This window comes from Papaver somniferum, chromosome 3, assembly GCF_003573695.1.
Source record: "Papaver somniferum cultivar HN1 chromosome 3, ASM357369v1, whole genome shotgun sequence".
Lineage (NCBI taxonomy): Eukaryota > Viridiplantae > Streptophyta > Magnoliopsida > Ranunculales > Papaveraceae > Papaver > Papaver somniferum.
In genome coordinates, this window is record NC_039360.1 from 123,447,721 (window position 1) to 123,467,539 (window position 19,819).

The 19,819-nt window shown below is 37.0% G+C and overlaps 3 protein-coding genes across 4 annotated transcripts; 2 read left to right on the forward strand and 1 right to left on the reverse strand.

Annotated features, from left to right (window-relative positions):
• Positions 1-4,973: 4,973 nt before the first annotated feature.
• LOC113357250 (DNA-directed RNA polymerase II subunit 4-like) lies at positions 4,974-7,848 on the forward strand. 2 transcript variants are annotated; one of them, XM_026600604.1, is made up of 7 exons: positions 4,974-5,104; positions 5,350-5,467; positions 5,739-5,847; positions 5,997-6,074; positions 6,499-6,532; positions 6,627-6,695; positions 7,562-7,848. In XM_026600604.1, the coding sequence occupies exons 2-7, from the start codon at positions 5,419-5,421 to the stop codon at positions 7,637-7,639; spliced, it is 417 nt and encodes a 138-aa protein (XP_026456389.1). In that variant the 5' UTR covers positions 4,974-5,104; positions 5,350-5,418; the 3' UTR covers positions 7,640-7,848. The 2 variants fall into 2 exon arrangements, with proteins under 2 accessions (XP_026456389.1, XP_026456390.1); XM_026600605.1 differs by having other exon boundaries at positions 5,038-5,104; positions 5,373-5,467.
• Positions 7,849-7,913: 65 nt separating this feature from the next.
• On the reverse strand, positions 7,914-11,823 carry LOC113357249 (probable 20S rRNA accumulation protein 4). Its single transcript, XM_026600603.1, has 8 exons — positions 11,732-11,823; positions 10,783-10,882; positions 10,616-10,696; positions 10,427-10,524; positions 9,892-10,196; positions 8,910-9,138; positions 8,527-8,728; positions 7,914-8,376 (listed from the first exon to the last, which is right to left on the reverse strand). Exons 2-8 carry the CDS (start codon positions 10,873-10,875, stop codon positions 8,248-8,250), a joined length of 1,137 nt encoding a protein of 378 aa, XP_026456388.1. The 5' UTR covers positions 10,876-10,882; positions 11,732-11,823; the 3' UTR covers positions 7,914-8,247.
• A 112-nt stretch (positions 11,824-11,935) lies between these two features.
• On the forward strand, positions 11,936-19,759 carry LOC113357251. Its single transcript, XM_026600606.1, has 23 exons — positions 11,936-12,560; positions 12,670-12,794; positions 12,883-12,977; positions 13,086-13,259; positions 13,543-13,618; positions 14,064-14,115; positions 14,770-14,897; positions 15,112-15,170; positions 15,356-15,550; positions 15,730-15,765; positions 15,878-15,985; positions 16,277-16,366; positions 16,460-16,535; positions 16,866-16,962; positions 17,045-17,114; positions 17,212-17,388; positions 17,518-17,640; positions 18,018-18,101; positions 18,306-18,490; positions 18,635-18,773; positions 18,846-18,905; positions 19,076-19,147; positions 19,345-19,759. The coding sequence occupies exons 1-23, from the start codon at positions 12,142-12,144 to the stop codon at positions 19,459-19,461; spliced, it is 2,757 nt and encodes a 918-aa protein (XP_026456391.1). The 5' UTR covers positions 11,936-12,141; the 3' UTR covers positions 19,462-19,759.
• Positions 19,760-19,819: the final 60 nt, after the last annotated feature.

The following is a 19,819-nucleotide window of genomic DNA, read 5'->3' on the forward strand; positions in this document are numbered from 1 at the left end:
GATTCATGAACAATATACCCACAGTTTGCAAAGATTGCATTCCGTATAATTTATTGTTTTAAGTCCATGAACTACCGATTTGAGAAATAACTAGCTTGGGTATGTGTACGGGTATGCGTACCTTAGCTACCAGATTTTAAGTTGGTTTTAGTTTCCAAACTCAACAGACTTTTTCGGGTGAAAAAGTTCCGCCAGTACGCGTACCTAAGGTGACTGGTTTTTGAGTTCGTAAACTTCAAACTCAGCAGAATTTCACGGGCGTGAATTTCCGCCATTACACGTACCCAACCTGTCTCCTTCACCAATACCGCGTGCACACATATGCACCCACTTGGTTTCCGGCACATGGATTTATACACTAATGTGCGAACACACTATATCCTTACATCCATAGGTGGTTACATATTCTCAACTCTACATTTCAATCGTTGAAACATTCTTCTATAATGTTATAACAATCGTTAGATATAAAGAATCGAATATCGTCATCAAAGTTATTTTCAAGATTGAAACGTCATCATGACTTTCGTCACGGGTAAAGATGAAGATGGTTAAAGCAAAAGCTTACCAACACATATTTCGAGAAAAAGATAGGCGAGTAAACTCGGCTAGAAATAGCAAATGTGTATGTATGAAAACTATCATACTTATACGACTTTTGTCTCAAGAGTAAGAGATAGAGTAGATAGACTTTTGAGTGACAAGATGAGTTCAAGTCTCCACATACCTTTTGGTCGGATGAAGTTCCACTGGTTCCTTGAGTAGTTCTTCGTCTTTGCAAGATAATCGCCATGGAGTCTGGAGCTCAACTATTCCTAACTATCCTAGAACGAGACTTAGTCATAAGTATACTAGAAATCAAGACATATAGTTTTGATCACTAATATTGAAAAACATGCTTGAGATATCAACGCATGCGAGTTCGACCGAGCAATGCTCTAACAATTACAGTACGTATAGTGCGGGCAGTTTTCACCCCGTTTCTATCATCGTTTACAATATTGGAAATAAAAGATGGACAATTGTTGTCCCAAATTCTTGTTGTCGATGTAGTAGGATGTTTTTGTTGATGTTCGATCGCCTCATTTTCTAGCATGTCCGCTACCTGATTAGCTTCTCGAGTCATGTGTGAATTTCACCTGTGGTATCTCTGTCATCAGTTTCTTAATTTCTTGTAGCAGTCCTGTTAAGTACCAAGGTGTGTCATCTCTGTCATTGTTTATCAGTTGCACTAGAGACAACGAGTCTGCTTCGAACCACACTTTGTGCCACATTTGTTTCATGGGTATCCTTGTTGCTAGTAGTAAACCCCACGTCTCTGTCATTAAAGTTGTTGTGTTTCCTAGAGCTATTGCTAATGCTATAATTACTTGACATGTATGTGTTTTGCAAACGCACACTGCTCCTGTTGGTCTTGGATGACCTTTAACTGCTCCGTCTGAGTTGATTTTATCCATTGTGCTGTTGGGGCCTGCCATCCTACCATGATTGTTGTTTCTATGTATCTAGTCTTCTTTATCTTCTGAGGTTGTTGATCGGGGATATAAGGGATTATATGTTGTTGTGCCCATTCATACTCTGCAAACAATGTGAGGACTATATCTTTTATTTGTTCAATTGAGAGTTTCTTATGTTGATAGACTTGTGAATTCCTTGCGAGCCAGAGATGCCAAAGCGTAAAGCTGAAGATTCCTTTTGTTGTTGCTGATAACCTGCTACCGAGTACTTGATTGATGTTATTTGGTTTAATGGGTGTTGTTGTTGTTGTTGAATTATTTGGACTTCTATGGAGGTGATGAATGATGAGGTTCCACACCTGAGTAGCTTGGGTACATTCGAAAAGAAGGTGTTGTTCGGTTTCTCTATGGTTGTTACAAATCAGGCATATGTTTGTGGGTGTGAGATTGATGTGATGGAGTTTGTCAAAGGTTGGCAATCCTCCTAGAGCAACTTTCCATAATAAAAGTCTTATTTTTGGTGGAGCATAAAGTTTCCAAATTTGATTGTAGTCCACTGGGTTGATGGGTGTGGTTGGTTGGTTTGGAAGGTTTTGGTTGATTGAATTGGTGATGATTTTGTAACCAGATTTTGCAGTATATTCTCCTTTTTTGGCATACGGCCAAATGAATTTATCCTGAGCTGGATGTCTGGGTAAGTGAATGTTGATGATGTTTTGGGCTGTAATGAGGTCGAATGACTCGAATATTACTTGGTGGTTCCATGAGTTGGAGATTCGATGGATGGGAGATGCTACGGTTGTTTGATGAGGTAAGGAAGTGATGATGGGTATAGTTTGTTGGTGAATCCAATTTGCAAAGATATTTGTTGTTTGGCCATCTCCAATTTGTTTGAATTTTTTTCATGCAAAACAGAAGCTATGTTAGTTAAATTCTTCCAGTATGAGCTTGTTGCTTGATGGTTGGGACTGTTTTGTTGTTTTTCCAACATTGGATGGTAGTGTAAGTATTTTTCATCACAGTATTTTTCATCACACATTTTCTTCCAAATTGATTGATGGTTATGTTGCATGTGCCACACTCTCTTGAGAAGTAGTGCCTCATTGTGATCTTTACTCCTTCGAATGCCCAAGCCTCCATCTTTCCTAATATTTGTCAGCTTATGCCAGCCAATTGGATGCATTTTCCTTGTTTGGATGTCATGTCCCAAAAAAAAACTCTGTGTAATTTTGTCCATTTTCTTATGCACATGAGTTGGTAGTAGATGAGTTTGCATCACATGGTTAGTTGTTGGTGTGAGAGATGTGTTGAAGAGTATAAATCTTCCTGCTTGATTGACACACTTGGTAATCCATCCCTGCGCCTTCCTTTGTATTCGTTCCATTAACTCTACACGCATATGTGCTGAATTCCTTCCTTGTTTGAATGTTACTCCCAAGTATTTGTTTGGATCTGTTTAAGTTTTAATTTGGAAGGTAGTTTCTGATTCAAGCACTGTGTTGGGCCAGAGCTTTGGATGATGTAGGACTTGCTGTTATTGATTTCTTGGCCTGCAGATGAACCGTATGAGTGCAAAATTTGTTGAAGCGCTATGCAAGTATCTGGTTTGGCCCTACAGGTGATAACAAATCATCTGCGTACATTAGATGGAGAATTGGTGGACCTTTTTTTTAGATTCGCAAGCCTTCGAGTTTACCTTGTGATTCCAGCTTTCCCAGATTGGTGGATAAAATGTCAGCACATAGAATGAACATGTAAGGTGAGAGAGGATTGCCTTGGCGCAATCCTCTCGTTGGTTTGATATTTCCTTTCATTGTGCCATTGATTTTGATCCCATACGTGACTGTTGTTATGCAAGTCATAATATATCCAATAAACTTAGCCGGAAATCCTAAATTTCTCAGAGAAGCTTCAACGAATCCCCAATCCAAGATATCATATGCTTTCTTGATGTCCAATTTCAGAGTTATTTTAGGGTATTTTGTTGGAGCAGAAGATCTGATATGATGAAACAATTCAACTGCAATGGATATATTGTCGTGGATGGCTCTATTAAGAATGAAAGCTCTTTGTAATGGGCTTACAATGAATTGCAGAATTGACTTTAGTCTGTTGACCAAAATTTTTGCTATCACTTTGTAGGCCACATTGCATAGACCAATGGGACGAAAATGGGAAGGGCTGGTAGGGTTTGGTATTTTTGGGATAAGGGTTATACTAGTATGGTTGATGGGGTGTTGAATTTGGTTGTGCTGAAAGAAGTGAGCTATCATGTCCCATAGAGCCGTGCCAGTAGTTGATGCTAGTTCTTTATAGAATTTGCTTGTAAAGCCGTCTGGGCCTGGTGCCTGCTCAGATCCAATAGCATGAAGTGCTACTTCAAACTCTTCGCGGGAAACTTCCATAGTTAGCTTCTCACATTGATTCATTGTCAATCTAGACTGGAATCCTTCGAACAACGCCTCATCTATACAGGTTCCAGGGGCCCTGTATTGGTTATCAAAGAATTTCACAATGAGATTAGACAGTTCAAGATCATTTTGAGTCCAAGTACCTTGAGGAGTTAAGAGATGATGGATGTGGTTGATTCTTCTGTGAATGAAAGCTTGGGTATGGAAGTAGGTTGTGTTGAGGTCTCCTTGTTGCAACCATCTAGTTCTTAATCTTTGTTTCCAATAAGCTTCAAGGCAATGTGCCAACACTAGATGTGTATTTCTTGCTTCTTGCTCCTTTTGTAGCCATACAGTTAATTGATCACCTGTTGAAGTTGCGCATTGTATTTGGGCATGATGAACTGTTTCCTCTGCAGCCTTAACTAGAGTAGGTAGATGTCCAAAGGTGCCTTTTGTCCATTGTTGTAGGTTTGAAGCAGTGGTTTTCAATTTGATAAGTTTTTTCTTTGTTTTCTTTTTCTGTATTTGTCAGTAAAGATGTTTAAGAAATGTAACATAATTTTCAATTTGGTTGCAGAGTTGTTTAAAAAGACGGTATCGGAAGTCGTTGATCCTTGAGGATGCTAGGAGGAGAGACTTGAAGATGATAGAAGAGACATGAGTCACTTACTGTTGGTCTGTAAACTTTTGTTGTTTAAGTTTTAATCTGAACTTTGAAGTAGTCGTACTGTTTAAACTTGTTTTTATTGGAAGTACTAGTTTAAGCTTAACAATGAAGACTTATGTAATTATGTTTATGGTTTTTTTTTTTAAGTTATCAAGAACTTAAGTAAGTAGTTTATTTAAACTTTAAAACACGTGTGTGTGAATGATTATTGAATATAAAGCGGGTTTAAGCGGGTCTAAACCCAAACTCGCCCAACCCGTAGAGAACGGGTAACAAAATCCACCCGCTGTTTGTGAGTGCGGGATTGGTTATGAAAATAAAAACCCGCAGTCTGTAGGTGCGAGGTTGGTTTTAGCTAATACCCGCCCAACCCCGCCGATGTGCAGCCCTAATAGGAATAGGCCTTAATATCGAAAAGTTATTTCCTATTTGGTATCCAAATACACTAAAGGGTATTTATGTAAGTTTCGAAAGTGAAAGTATTTTTTCTGGGTGGAATAAGCGGTTTCGTTATAAGCATCCATTGATGTCCAGAAGTTGTCATCTTTCCCAACTTCAAAAGTCACTCTCCTGTCCTGCGCAACCAGGTAATAAGGGAACTCTCGCTTAGGGTTATAAAGTATTAACCCTGAGCTATACTTAAAGATGTTAATTAGCTAGAAAATCCATACAATTGGTACTAGGTTCAACCCAATCCAACGAATTAGGTTTAAAACTCTTAAAATCCAGCAAAACCCTAAACTCTAAAGATATATATCTCAATAATTTCATGCTTTACTTTCGCCTACATGGTTGCTGTTACTTACTCTTAACGATTTGTAATTTGATGCAGCTATTTGCTTTTTGGGTCTTCAGATTTTGTACTAGTACTCGAGGAGCGTGACTGCTAGTTCTTGATAAAATGTCAGAACAAGAAGAAGAAAATGCCGCTGAGCTAAAAATCGGAGAAGGTACGCTTTCTTCTTTTGCCCCTTAGTACCCTGTTTCTAATGGCTCTGAAATTTTCGAGCTCAAATATATTTTTTCTATGAATAAAAAGACCCAGAAAATTGGTAGTCTAGGTAGATTTATATGCTGTATTCAGCATTAACTTTTTTTGTTTGAGAACTTATTTCAGCGGGGAAAGCTTTTATGCAGTTCTTAAATTGGCTAGTACTGATTGTGATTGATTTGGCTTCTTGTTTGGGCATTTTCACTTTGATGACTGTTTGTCCTTTTCAGAATTTTTGAAGGCCAAGTGTTTGATGAATTGTGAAGTTGCTCTCATTCTTGATCGTAAATTTGATCAGCTTCAAGCAATGTCTAGTGATCCAATGAGTCAGGTTTCTCAGTAAGTAACTAAGTAAAACACTTTCTGTTTAATTGTTTTAATTTTTGTATCTGTATTTTGGGATAAATGGTGGGGAATTAAAAACACTTGAATGTCTTACTCTTATACATCATATGACATAGGTACAATTATGTTTCTTTTCTTTTCAGAGTGTTTGAGAAGTCGCAGCAGTATGTCAAGCGCTTTAGCCGTTACAAAAATGCTGATGCTGTTAGACAAGTTCGAGAGTATCCTTCAAGTTTCCAAAGTTGATATAAATATTTATTTCTCCTCCTTGACAAAAATATATTAATCACACAACTGACGGCTAAAGCCACATTTTGCATTACACAAAGGATAGAAAATAAGAATACAATGCTGTCTGCATATCATGTTTTATGTTTAACTACAAAGAGCGAGTTTCTTCGTTTTTGCTGCAAGTGGTAAAAATATTTATAGGTCTAATGATCGCCAATATAATACCACCTCATAAAAGGATAACTTTATCACCCCAGTAGCCTTTACAATCAGGGAAGGCTCTCATACCATCATTTCTGGTGTACTTCGTTGTTGTGACATTTTAACTAGTTTGCATAAGGTTTTGTTCTCCTTTCATTTGAATTTCATATATGTTTCTAATTATGAGCCGTCTAATTCTTAACCAACATTCAGAATCCTAAGTAGATACCAGTTGGCTGAGTTTGAGGTAATGCAATGACCCATTTGCTCGATAAAGTATTCTAAAGTTTGTCCCTCTTTCTATGAGAATAATTTGTTTGTCACTCTGTTGCATTTTGCAGCTTTGTGTACTTGGAAACTTGTGCCCTGAAACTGCAGATGAAGCTAAAGCCATGGTTCCGTCTATTACGGTAGTCTTCTTGCAAGGGATGCATAACTGCTTGATTCGTTTTTCTTTTTAGATGATCATATCCTTATTCTGTCTGTTGGAATTGTGTATGATACACCATATCACACGATGCATGCCTACTACTGTGATCCATTCTCACAAAATATTTGATTCTGAAAGTTGTCTTATTGCACTGCACGAAATTACGAAACACTTGGAAGCTTTCAACCTGAGGCATTCAAACATATAAGTTAGATGTTTTTAATCTGCGCGCTTTGGATCTAACATTCATTTTTTTGTCATCCTTTGGAGACTACCCTTGTAACTTCAGGGGCAACATATGTCATCAAAAAGATTATACTATGAAGCCATAGAGTTGCATACTGAGACTTAACCTCAACATGCAGATTAGTAAGTCGATAATGATAATAGGAATCACAGCAAATCCTTGTTTCACTGTTTGATGATCAAGTTGGTTACTAGTCTTATGAAATTATTGACTGTCCATGGAGTGGTGCATCCATTTGAAATCGTGGTTTTCGAAGTTAATAGTATAGGTATAACTATTAACTTCGTACAAGCTGTTATGAGATTTCTTGGCAGTTGAGACTTGTTAGTTTTACCAAAATGTACATGGAACATGTTAGACCACAAATGCTTAGTTGGTTGAGACTTATTTATATGAGGCGGAGTTGATTTTTGTGGGAATGGCCAATCTTTTTATTGTACATATGTACCTTCTCGTCTTATGTTTCGTGATTAGACTCAGGGAGACCATATGTTTGAGACATAACTAATATATGAAATTGTACAAAATGTTAAAGTATTGTTTTTCTATTTTGTTACTGATATAGAACTAATAGACTTTTAACTTCATTATATTTCCAGACCAAGGAAAGAGGTTGCACTGACGAAAATATCGAGAAGATGTTGAACGACCTTTCATTGATCAAAAAGTTTGAATGAGAAGACCCTTTTTGTTTCTTTATATTTTAGCCATCTGAACCATGGATTGATGGCAGATCAAATTCGGATGTAATATTGAAGCATGTGTCGACTCCCAAACCCTTTTTCTTCCTAGTACTGTACAAAAGCTCATAAGGCTCTAAAACTTGCCAGTCTTTTATTTGGCTCTAGACTACTGAATATATGATGTTATAAATATCTGGTTAGCATATGACTGTTTTTTCCTTTTTAATTACCACAACTTAATGCAAATTCAGGAAGGACACTCATTGCAAATCATAAAAATCATTATTATTACCACGCCTTCTCAACTAGCACACTTCTCGTTAAAGTTGATATTTCAACATTGAGCTAAACCACCAGAAGAAATATTGTATTGGAAGAAACAGAAGAAAAACTAGTAAATTTTTCCCAAAGGTAACTTTAAATTTCAAAATTATTACTGAAATAGAAAGTTGAGATATCATGTTATCATGAAACCAGGAAAAAGAATAGAAATATTGAGCAAACTGTGTTTTAGCACTCTCCATATATACATGTTATCATGAAATTTCATAGAGGATCGTTGCTCCAGCAAGGTTCCTTGCTGGCTCTGCCGCGTTTTCTTGTTACTTGGATAAGTAACCAGCTCCACTTGAAAGTTGCAAGGGTTCCTCAAATTGTAATACAACATACTCCTCTGCCACAGTCCAGTCGTTTCTGCTAGACTTTTTTCCATCATGTTGACTAGAACAACTCTGATATTAAGATATTACAAGGAAAACAATGAGATACAGCTTAAACAGTTGGATACTAGAGAGCAGCTACTGTAGAGTGCACAACCAATAGTTTCATCTCACATGCACGATTTTCTATAGAAATCAGTTGAGAAAGAGATCAGGAATCACCTTGGAACAAGTATAAGTGATGAGAGTCATCCAGTTCCAATCTTCCGTATACTGCGTCGACGAATCACATGCTTCGCGTAGAAAAAACAATAATGGAGGCATGAGCTGCATCTCATAATGTTGTGGTCCATCACAAATCACACACTTCCCAGGTTTTTCTAGTTCTCTTGTAGCCAAAAGTGGTTTTCCCCCATATGAGTACCTGATCAGAGAAAAGGAATAACAAGGTTCAAGTAAAAGTAAGGAAACAAAAATCCGAAGAATTTGATTTTAGGAAAACATGTAGTATTTACTTGTTTTTTTCATTGGTGATTATGAAAATATCAACTAGTACAGCCTAGCTATTGTTACTTCTTTCATGTTTCTAGTTCCAAGTGGTATACCTAAAGCATTGCTCAGGAAATGCATTCATCCGCTTCATGAACTTCAAGTATGTCCTATCAACGTGTAAAGCTCTATCGTACTCATAACCTTCTTCTTCCCATGTTTCTTCCTCATTCTGGTCTTCGTTTCTGTTATCCGTGAGATTTAGTGAGGCCAAGCTAGTCCCAACACTACCAACACCCCCTGATGATGATTCTTTTTGGGAGTATATATAAAAGCAAGGTATCACTGCAATCAACATTCGAAAAACCACAATCACATCTGAAGCCAGATGACATCTCTGATTTCTCATACTGATCATAAGATGAAATGGATGCCAAAAAATTTGGGCAATATAAAATATCATATTGCCATCTTAAGTTGACAAAAGAGATCATATTACAATACCCTAGCATATTTTTGGGTATAACAAAATCTATTTTAGGAAATAATTCAAACAAGAGAGATTGAAGAGAAAAAGGTGCATTAATACCTTTCTTCATTTCACACAAACTATTAATTTGAATGATTATAAGAGATGCAAATATGGAACTGAAAAAATAGAGTACGTTACAGCCTCGGGGTTTATGATTTTTTGATCCACAAGTAAACCCAACAATCTCGTTGCCTATATCTCAATTTCTGGCTATATAATTCTCCAAAAAGATGAAACAGGGAGGCACATTACAAAAACATTTAACATAAAGATAATCTTTAATAGGACTTTATGCACATGTAGTCATGCACAAACTTGTCGAGGATTATGCTTCCAGATATCTGATGCATTGAACAGTAATATTAAATTAGGACATGGTATTCTAAAGCTTGACATTATTCAAGGTGCTAATGTTAGATATTATTACTCATTTTTTTTGTTTCTTTTTTTCTGAAAAAGATGTGTATAAAGAGAAGCCCTAGACATAATAACATGTTAACACCTTTGCACTTCTCAATATGTATATTTTTCTAATCAATAAAGGAAAAGAGCAAGCCATACCTTACCTGGCATGTCGGCCTCAGCCAGTCTAATTTTCCTTACTGATTCGGGTGGCTGATGATTTCTTTTCTGTTGATGGCCATTTTGTTTCTTGGAATTGGAAGCTTGGCTTGAAGCTTCAGATAGTAAGAGACCCAGCTCCTCAAGATCCACATCATCAAGATCCTCTTCATCAGAGTCATTCTGCGATAAGTCCAGATAGCTGGACTTCGAAATCGGGCCAGCAGACGCTGCAGAAGGAGAAACTTCCTGGATAGGAGCCTTCGATTCCTCTTCATTGGGAGACTTTTGTAACCTAATAGCCCGCCAGCTGTGGTAGATAAGAATGAAAAGTCACAAAAAAACACTTTTCCTTTAAGTTCACTTAACTGACCAGTGTACTTGGTGGGAATTAAATAGCCAAAGCTTTAGTTCTTAATCACTCAAATTACTTCCAGCTTATCCTTCAGCCTTAAAAGTAACAAACGAATTCGCACTTGTATCTTCACAGATTTCAGAAGAAAAAAAACAAGCAAAAAGATGTTGAAGAGTAAGAAATACCTCAGAGGGTCGTGTGCGCATTTTGGGTTCACACAACCGAAAATGTATAATATGCGTTCTTCAATAGTCAAACTAGCATGGGAAATAGGAGCATAAAGCTGCAAAAAAAAAAAAGTACTTTAGACTCTTTCATTGTGACAGCTGCCCGTTGTTAACAAACAGGGCGTAATAATTTAGACGATAGCTGACCTGAATGACAAGGCACATACTACTTCCACATACACGACACTCGAGCAGGTCAGGTCTGATACTGACTTCAACAGGCCAATCCTGACACGACAAAAAACTTGAAAACATTATATAAACTGAAAAGAAACAACTCCACGCCCCCTATATATATGTATTCATAAACTTACAGGTAGTCCACCAATCTTTGTGGTGTAATGATCAGCTAATTCACAATAATTCTCTCCCCATGGACCTGGCATACCCAATATTACTTCACCCATCTCTTAACTTCAAACCACAAACGAAAGAGAATTAAACAGTATGATACATAAAAGTTAAGAACTGCACAATTGAGAAGGAAACTGCTTTGGAAAGTGAACATGCTGAAATGATTGCACATGTGTTCAGAGTCGAGTTTTTTGTAGATAAATGATCTGTTATTAATGACTGCACCCATAGGTTAATGAAACAAAAGCTAAAGTATAAAAAAAAGTTACTAGCTAAACTATATGAAGAAAGCTTTCTGCTTAAAGAGATGCCGAACTTGAAGCCGAAGTACATGGTTTCACTTTCATAAACTAGCTTCAAGCAAAAAATACTATTCTAACTTCTCACACATTGTAACGAGGTAACTTCCAACAATTCTGAAAGCTTAAGCGACTATGACCCTGCTTGGTATAGAGTAGAGATTTGTGGACTACAAAACTTAGCAGTCACACAATTTTGCAGGCACACAACTATTGCATTCCCTGATTTGACACACGTCTTTGCAGACTCCTAAAAAAACTAGCTTCAGTCTTTACCTTTTGATGGTCACCAACAGCTAAGTATGGAGCTAGTAAACCCTAATAATAATAATCAAGTACTAAACCCAAGTCATACCAATCTTACTATACATTTCACACTAACCCAAACCAAATGTCAACATAAGAAAATCAAAATGATTAAGAAAGACAAAGAAAACTAACTAATCGTGTTGTCTCAGATAATTTTACTAAATAGAACAAGAAAGAAATTAACTGAAAATACTAAACATTAATCCTTCCTTGAAGAATCTTTATACTAAAAAAAATACAGCATGAGTGGAAGGTACTATGTTGATTATGCAACCCCTGCTCTCAAAAAGGAGAGAATTACCTGAAATTGCACTTCTAGAGAAACCAAAGCTCCGCAGACAGAGACCAACTAAAGAAAGATTCAGTTTCTCTAGGGCAAATTTTTTCTTTTCTTAGCATATATTTGGGGTGGAAAGGGTATTAAAACTTGGGTGAAAATATCCTGTTTTTTCTAGAGTAAAAAAAACAGGTCTTTCCGTTTCCTTTTCGTCCTGGTAATATCGACTTCACAAGGGCAACACTCTCCTAGAAGAGGAGGATGAAACTGTAGACAAAATCGGCACTGTAGTAATCTTTAGGTAAATTGGAAGAATCCCCCTGATGAATGGAAATCTCTTTCAGTCTCTCTCACCCTTCAATACCCACTAGTTCAAATTCGCACTCGAATCTCTCCATGTATTGAAAGAAATCCCTAAAAAACTAAAATTTGCAATGTATGCCAGGGTGTTTAACTTTGGAAGTCACAGAAGGAAACCAATTCTTCAAGCATCGTACAAGTATTTCAATACCTCTAACCATAATAGAACTCTATCACAGGGTTCTTCTGTCTGCAATACTAGTCGGTTTGGGAGACATTATGGGTTAAGGTTTTTTGGGTCTGATAGCGGTGGTGGTGATGGAAATAAGGGTGGGGTTAAACAGAATACTAGTCTTTCTGAGGCGTATACTCGGCTTGCAGAAGAAGACCAAAAAGAATGGCTGCATAATAAGTTATTAACAGCTGCCATTAAAAGCAAACAAGTACCTCCATTTGTATCCAAAAAGGAAAGATTCAAGAAGGAGTTCTTGAGAAGAATACTTCCATGGGAGCAAATTACAGTCTCATTGGACACGTTTCCCTACTACATTAAGTATGTTTATTTGAAAATTATTTGTTGTTCATTTGGTTTATTAGTTAGGTTACTACATTGTGTTGTTTAAGTTGTTTGTTATGACTGGAAAATCGTTTTGTTCTTGTAGTGAAAACTCGAAAAACTTACTGTTGGAATGCGCTGCTTCTCATTTGAAACATAAAGATATAACCGGGTCTTATGGTAATCGGTTGGCATCTTCAAGTGGTAGAATACGACTTCAGAGCGCCCCAGGTTGTTACTGATAACTGTTAGCCCCTTCTGTTTGTTTATGTACTGGATGTTTGTGGTTAATTGTTTGAGTATTAACCATCGCTTACAGGGACCGAACTTTATCGAGAAAGATTAGTTAAGGCACTTGCGCGAGAATTACAAGTGCCACTATTGGTGCTTGATAGTAGTGTTCTTGCCCCTTTTGTAAGCCTTCTCTGTTTCCAAATAAAGTGTACATTTTTAAGATAAATTGTGTTCTTTGTTATCGCCGTTGTCTAGCGTAAAATAAATGAATGAAAATGTTGGGCACAGGATTTTAGCAAAGACGAGAGTGAGTTGGATGAGCCCACGGAAGAGTGTTCTTCACAGTCTGATGCGGAAGAGGATAATGATGCAAGCAACGAAGATGAAATTGCAAGCAGCAATGAGGGGAAGCAGAAAATCCTTAGGGCATTCATCCCATTCAGTTCTGAGGAATTTGCAAAAGTAAGAAAGTTTAAAGAAAAGATAAGATTAAAGGAAACTGCCAAGAGGTTAAAGAACAGAAAAATAATGTTGAAACCAACTAAATTCTTAGAATTTTCTGGTATTATGTCGGCATGTTATGTTGTATACTCCAACTGAGATTCATATATATATATATATATATATATATATATATCCCACACCAAGGAGTTGTATAAAGATAATACTGACTTACATGCATATTTGAGCTAAGTATGTTGCATCTGAGTCGTATTCACTTGTTGAATGCTCAATCTTTTTGTAGATAATGTCTGGAGAAAGTATATTACGATCTGTGGCTGTGCAGTCACCAAAGCATGCTAAAAGGCCACTTAGAAAAGGTATTTTCTATCCTCGTGGTGCTTCCATATTTTGAGTTTCTGAGGTCGCAATGCTTTTGCTTGAGACTTCATACTTGAGGAGAACGTGTGGAAAAGCAAGTTACTATGTAATTGCAAATCAGTTGCTTGCTAGGTTGTTTTGATGGTAATCTCAAGAGCTACTAATGTTGTGTTTCCCGCACATGTGGTGAATAATTTTCAACTGCATCCAGAATTGTAGTCTCTAAATTCATGGAACATCCATTTAGTTTAACAATGTTTTTATACATGTAACACCTGTTGATTGTTCCAATTTGAGTGTTATAGACCTATAATTTCCTTTAACTTCCCTACAGCTGTACTTGGTAGAATCTCATGTTTCTTACTTCTTCTTTTTTAACTTGTTCAGTTCTTTAGATTATTTGTGTCCCTTGTCATCACATTATTTCTCTTCTGTTATATGCAGGAGATCGAGTGAAGTATATTGGTGATTCTATCATTATTGAAGATGATAAAAGGTCATTCTGCTTCCTCCATTCATGATATCAGCAATAAATTTTTTCTTGATTCTGGTTCTGGTTTCTTTTTACGGACTCTTCCATTTGGGATGATATTCTCTTTCAGTTTTCCAATGAAAGAGTGTGAGACCTCTGATATTTGATTAATTAATGTATCCATTGTGTTGAAGCACTTGACTTCTCGTCAAGCCTCAATTCTTCACGAGAACACACTGTACGAAATTTTTAACATTCGTCCGTCATTTAGAATCACAAAATGGCAGAGATTCTCATTTAAGTTTGTTCTGATCTCCATATCTGCATAAGCTTCAATTTAGGCTTCAGGTGTTGAGGTCAGTATTATGATTTCTGTCTGATGCTATGTGAATATATCCTTGAGTTAAAACTGGCTCCAACCCTACATCAAATCAGTTTAAATGCAATCATAGGTAGGCAGTGCTGATGTTGTTACAAATGACCTGAATTATATGTTTCTGTATATTCTTACTACAATGTTATCATACTCGTTCACCCTGATGCCCCGATAAATGACTCATATTACTTTATACCTTTTCGGTAGTTATCTTATTCTCTTTCTTGTGGTTAATGGTGCCAGTTGGCTGTGTTTCATATGGTTACTAACTCAGGCATCATATCTTGTCTGGCACATTTTAGGCCTTTACCAACTGGTCAGTGTGGGGAAGTGTATCAAGTGAATGGCGACAGAGTAGCCGTAGTTTTGGATTCTATAAGTCACGAAGAAGCAGATGAAGCTGCAGAACCATCGGTTTATTGGATACCTTGTACGCTTCCATTCTTTGGTCATGTGTTATCTTTTGTAGCTTCAAACTGGATGATTCACACTTCACTATCGCGTGACCTTGCATGGATTCATAAAAGGAATTCCGCAATTGATTCATGAAAGTTCTGATAAACAAAGCAGTTTTCGTTTTTTTTGTTTACATTAATTGATTATGGCAACTTAGGAACTTATGATGAACTGTTGATTATTTCCAGCTGAGCACATTGAACATGATCCTGAAGATTGTAACATTGCCATAGACACACTGCATGAGGTGAGATACCCTTGCTGAAGTAGTCAGATTTATTGTCTAAAAATGTCAGAATCTCTCACTGCCTAGTGTAAGATTTGAGGATATTATCATCTTTCGCTCTTGGATATAAGGTAGGTTATTGACTTGGTGTATTAGATAGTGATCCTCTTGATGTGCTTTTTCCTATGTTTTTTCCTTTAATGCAGGTTTTGTCATCCTCGGAGCCTCTTATTGTCTACTTTCCAGACTCTTCTCAATGGTTGTCGAGGGCAGTTCCCAAGTCAAATCGTGAAGAATTTGTTCAAAAGGTGGAGCAAATGTTTGAGCAGCTGTCACTACCTATTGTTTTGATCTGTGGGGAAAACAAGGTTGAAACAGGGTCAAAGGAGAAAGAGAAATTTGTAAGCTCTGAGATTTTCCTCTTATTATACACTTAAAGTCACTTCCCTTTGCTTACTTTGGTATATGTATCTGCTTGGCTGTGTGAGGTTCCATGTTTGAAACACAATGCTATCCTGTTGATCGTCATGATTCTGTCGGTCTTAACTAGGAATTTCTTTTTTCTTGTGGTATGTGGCAGATGATGGTACTTCCTAATTTTGGTCGTCTTGCGCTGGTATAGTTATTGTGAACCCTATAATGTCTTCGTTCATTACAGTCTCTTCTTTATCTTTTCGAAAGGGGAGAAAAAGGGACTCTTGACCTAAAATTCATAATGGATTATATAGCCTCTCTCGCTGAAGAGTTTAACGGCGGAAATGGAAGCAACAAAGAGACCAGAATATGAGGATCTGTCTAAGCTCTTCACCAATGTTCTATGTGTTCATTCTCCTAAGGTAAAATCTGGCAACTGGTTTTCATCGACGCTTAAATTGGTGATACTAACTCATTTTACTAGTTTGTTGATGGATTTTCTGCTGTGTCTGCTTGATTGTTTGTCGAGGTTAATTGTTCATTTATTGTATAGCAACCTGCTTATCCAACTAGTACCACAAGAACCTGAAATACCATAACCAATACATACTTATATATATATATATGGAACATTCGTCATGTGTTGATTGTTTTGTGCTATTTCTTTGTTCGTAATTTCCTTTACTTTATAGGCTTGTGTTTTCTTTTTGTAGGAAGATGAACTGCTTAGGGTGTTCGATAAACAGGTTGAGGAAGACAGGAAAATTATGATATCAAGGAGTAATCTAGACGAATTGTACAAAGTAAGATATTTTTATATGTTGAAACTATGAGTTTACTTTGTTGAGCATACTTGAGCTATATCTAGGAATTATTTCCTGATTAACTTTTTCCAGGTTCTGGAAGACCACGAGCTATCATGTACGGAGCTTTTGCATGTTAAATCTGATGATGTGAATCTCACAAAACAGAGTAAGAATCTACGCGTGTTCAGTTTTTTCATTGAGTAAAGCTAAGAATTTTAAATGATTCTCTTTTAAAAAAGACGATTGTATATTAATGTTGATGTTTGTGCAATTAATATACCTAGTATGCCAGCTGCAAAGTACTAATACAAAATTCTGCTGAGCATAAATGCTGGCTATATTAAATTTAGGTGTAATATTTTGCAGCTAACTTGTGTCATGTCTGTGCTCCACCGTGACTCCGCATGGCCTGCATAATAAAACTCAGTTCTCAGCTTTAAGAGGTTGATAAGTCATTGGCTCTTGCTTACTGTCACTTTCGGGTTTTTGTGTACAGAGGCTGAGAAAGTCATTGGGTGGACTCGAAATCATTATTTGTCAACCTGCGACTGTCCATGTGTAGAGGGTGCGAGATTAAATCTGCCACGTGAAAGGTTAATCTCTTTGTCCCCTGGATACTAATTCTCATATTATGCCATGTCATCTGGGTACTGATATTTGTTTATCCTCACGAAGTCTGGAGGTTGCACTTTCAAGGTTAAAGGAACAGGATATGTCAACGAAGAAATCCTCGCAAAATCTCAAGGTATATAATTCATGTCCATACTGCACTTCAAATTGCCTAAGAAACTGTACTGATGCTACTTTGCATGCTCATCTGTTGCATGTCTGAAATAATGCAGAGTTTTGCTAAGGATGAGTACGAGAGCAACTTCGTTTCAGCTGTGGTCCCAGCAGATGAAATTGGTGTCCGCTTCGATGATATAGGTGCACTTGAAGAAGTGAAAAAGACATTGAATGAACTTGTCACTCTCCCAATGAGGAGACCTGAGCTTTTCTCTCATGGAAATTTGTTGAGGGTGAAGTTCTCTTCTGTTTTGTTTTTGATTTAGCTGTACTTTGTTTCCTGGTTGTAGTTGGATCTGTAACTTGCTCAATATGCCTGTGATTCAGCACGTCTGACTTGCAATTATGTACAACTGAATCAGCCATGCAAAGGGATACTACTTTTCGGTCCTCCAGGAACTGGAAAAACTCTTCTGGCCAAAGCACTTGCAACTGAAGCAGGAGCTAATTTTATTAGTATCACTGGTTCGACCCTTACATCAAAGGTACAATAAAATGCTATGTGACTCCCATTCCCAGATAATAAAGTATGGTTTGCAGTCCTGAAAAGTAATATTAAAGGTTCACAGTCTATCTGTCCGTGTTTTGAGAAAAATAGTGGGTAAAAATAATGAGCCTCTTTTTTTTTCTTTTTTTTTTTTTGAAAGGGGAACCTTTTCATTAATGATAATTCAAGGTTGTAGTAAGTTTAAGATTGAAAAGAGAATACAAAGAAACACACCGTAAAAGTACAATAATCCGACAAGAGAAAGAGAAGGATTGTCGGAGTACAACAAATACAAGTACAGGAACCTTTCATTAATGAGCCTCTTAATTTGATTATTTTTGTGATGTATTAATTCTTATTTGTTTGGTTAACCAGTGGTTTGGAGATGCTGAGAAGTTGACCAAGGCTCTTTTCTCCTTCGCGAGCAAGCTAGCGCCTGTTATCATATTTGTTGATGAGGTGAAGATTTTATACCTTCTACTAGTGCATAGGCCTCACTTCTCACCTTCAGAGATCGAGTTTTCTTTTACTCTTGTCTTGTAAAGATCGCCAGGAATATTAACCTAGGAAAGAATAGGAAATATGGAGTTATGCCATTTTCTATTCTTTAATTGGTATCTATATAGAATCTTTTCCATAATTTTCCTTCACTTTGTCATTCAGGTTGATAGCTTACTTGGTGCTCGTGGGGGTGCAAATGAGCATGAGGCCACCAGAAGAATGCGCAATGAGTTTATGGCAGCCTGGGATGGACTGAGGACAAAAGACAGCCAAAGAATCCTCATCCTTGGAGCAACAAATCGTCCTTTCGACCTTGATGATGCTGTTATACGACGTTTGCCGAGAAGGTTAGATCACTGATTGCTGATTTCCTGATCTGCATTTGTAATAACTTCCAGTGGTTTCATAGAGACCTTTTCTACATTTATTCCTTAAGGATTAATTTTGTTAATGCTACCACATTATAACTCTTGTTTTGGATTGGCACCTAGGATTTACATTGACTTACCTGATGCTGGTAACCGAATGAAGATTTTAAGAATATTTCTTGCTCAAGAAAACCTGGAACCTGGCTTCAAGTTTGATGAACTTGCGAAGACCACGGAAGGATACTCTGGAAGTGATTTGAAGGTAAAGTACCAATCTTTCGTGTGTTCTTATACATATATTTTTGCATTTTTCATAGTATGTCTTCTTGCGCAGAACCTCTGTATTGCAGCCGCCTATAGGCCTGTTCAAGAATTACTGGAAGAAGAAAAAAAGGTAACAGAAAGATTTTGAGAAAGAGAATAAAAAGTAATTGAATTGAGCTTATCTTTTAGTTATAGTAGTACTCTGTAAGATGTACTCTTTTGAGTTGGGTATTTCAAAAACATGTTTTTTATTGATCATGGCCTCATTTCTTTGTCGGATTATTTTTTTCCTTTGTCTAGAGCGGCGCAAATAATCCATCTCAAATATTAAGGTCCCTTAAATTGGAGGATTTCATCGAGGCAAAAGCTAAGGTATTATACTATTCACAGTACTTTTTCACACTCAGGATCCTATTTGTCGGTGTATGTGAATAGAAAGTCTATTGATGATATGATTATTGGTGAAAAAGGCATCAATCAAGCCCTTATGCGTAGGCATCTGCACATTTTTTGTGAACTCTTTTAATCAAGAAACTAACGTGCAGACTTTTCGTGCGTTTGTTCATCAGGTTGGCGCATCAGTTGCATATGATGCTACAAGCATGAATGAGTTGAGGAAATGGAATGAACAATATGGAGAAGGTGGGAGCAGGTCAAAGTCTCCGTTTGGCATCGACCTGGACTGACGATCATCAAATATTTGCCAAGTAGAAAAACGAAATAGAAGTGACAGCTAGCTTTTACAAGTAAACAACCGGTGGGAAGACCTTATTATACCTGCCAGGAGTAGAAAAGTGTCTATTATAGTAATGTATAGCGAAAGGGTCTGAGCCAAACTATGTATTGATCGATGTATATTAAGTTTGATAATTTAAGCTTTCATTTGAATTACTGAGTAGATGTTCGATGATCCCCATTCTTGGACACCTTTTTTTTTCACTACACAACTCAAGTGTTATGCTAACTAATTTGTCTTCAAGTTGAGAGAAGTTGTTAAACGGCAATAATACCAAGTTAAACTGTAGTGTGAGAACCCCTAATGTC

Excerpts from the sequence above, each read along its gene's own strand:
- LOC113357251 (XM_026600606.1), top strand. The coding sequence starts at position 12,142 with ATGTATGCCAGGGTGTTTAACTTTGGAAGTCACAGAAGGAAACCAATT. Across the intron at positions 13,260-13,542 it reads GTTCTGAGGAATTTGCAAAA|ATAATGTCTGGAGAAAGTAT; the intron begins GTAAGAAAGTTT and ends ATCTTTTTGTAG. Across the intron at positions 16,963-17,044 it reads TTAAATCTGCCACGTGAAAG|TCTGGAGGTTGCACTTTCAA; the intron begins GTTAATCTCTTT and ends ATCCTCACGAAG.
- LOC113357249 (XM_026600603.1), bottom strand. The coding sequence starts at position 10,875 with ATGGGTGAAGTAATATTGGGTATGCCAGGTCCATGGGGAGAGAATTAT. Across the intron at positions 9,139-9,891 it reads GGCTGAGGCCGACATGCCAG|TGATACCTTGCTTTTATATA; the intron begins GTAAGGTATGGC and ends TGTTGATTGCAG. Across the intron at positions 8,377-8,526 it reads TCACTTATACTTGTTCCAAG|AGTTGTTCTAGTCAACATGA; the intron begins GTGATTCCTGAT and ends TCTTAATATCAG.
- LOC113357250 (XM_026600604.1), top strand. The coding sequence starts at position 5,419 with ATGTCAGAACAAGAAGAAGAAAATGCCGCTGAGCTAAAAATCGGAGAA. Across the intron at positions 5,848-5,996 it reads CCAATGAGTCAGGTTTCTCA|AGTGTTTGAGAAGTCGCAGC; the intron begins GTAAGTAACTAA and ends TTTTCTTTTCAG. Across the intron at positions 6,533-6,626 it reads ACCAGTTGGCTGAGTTTGAG|CTTTGTGTACTTGGAAACTT; the intron begins GTAATGCAATGA and ends TGCATTTTGCAG.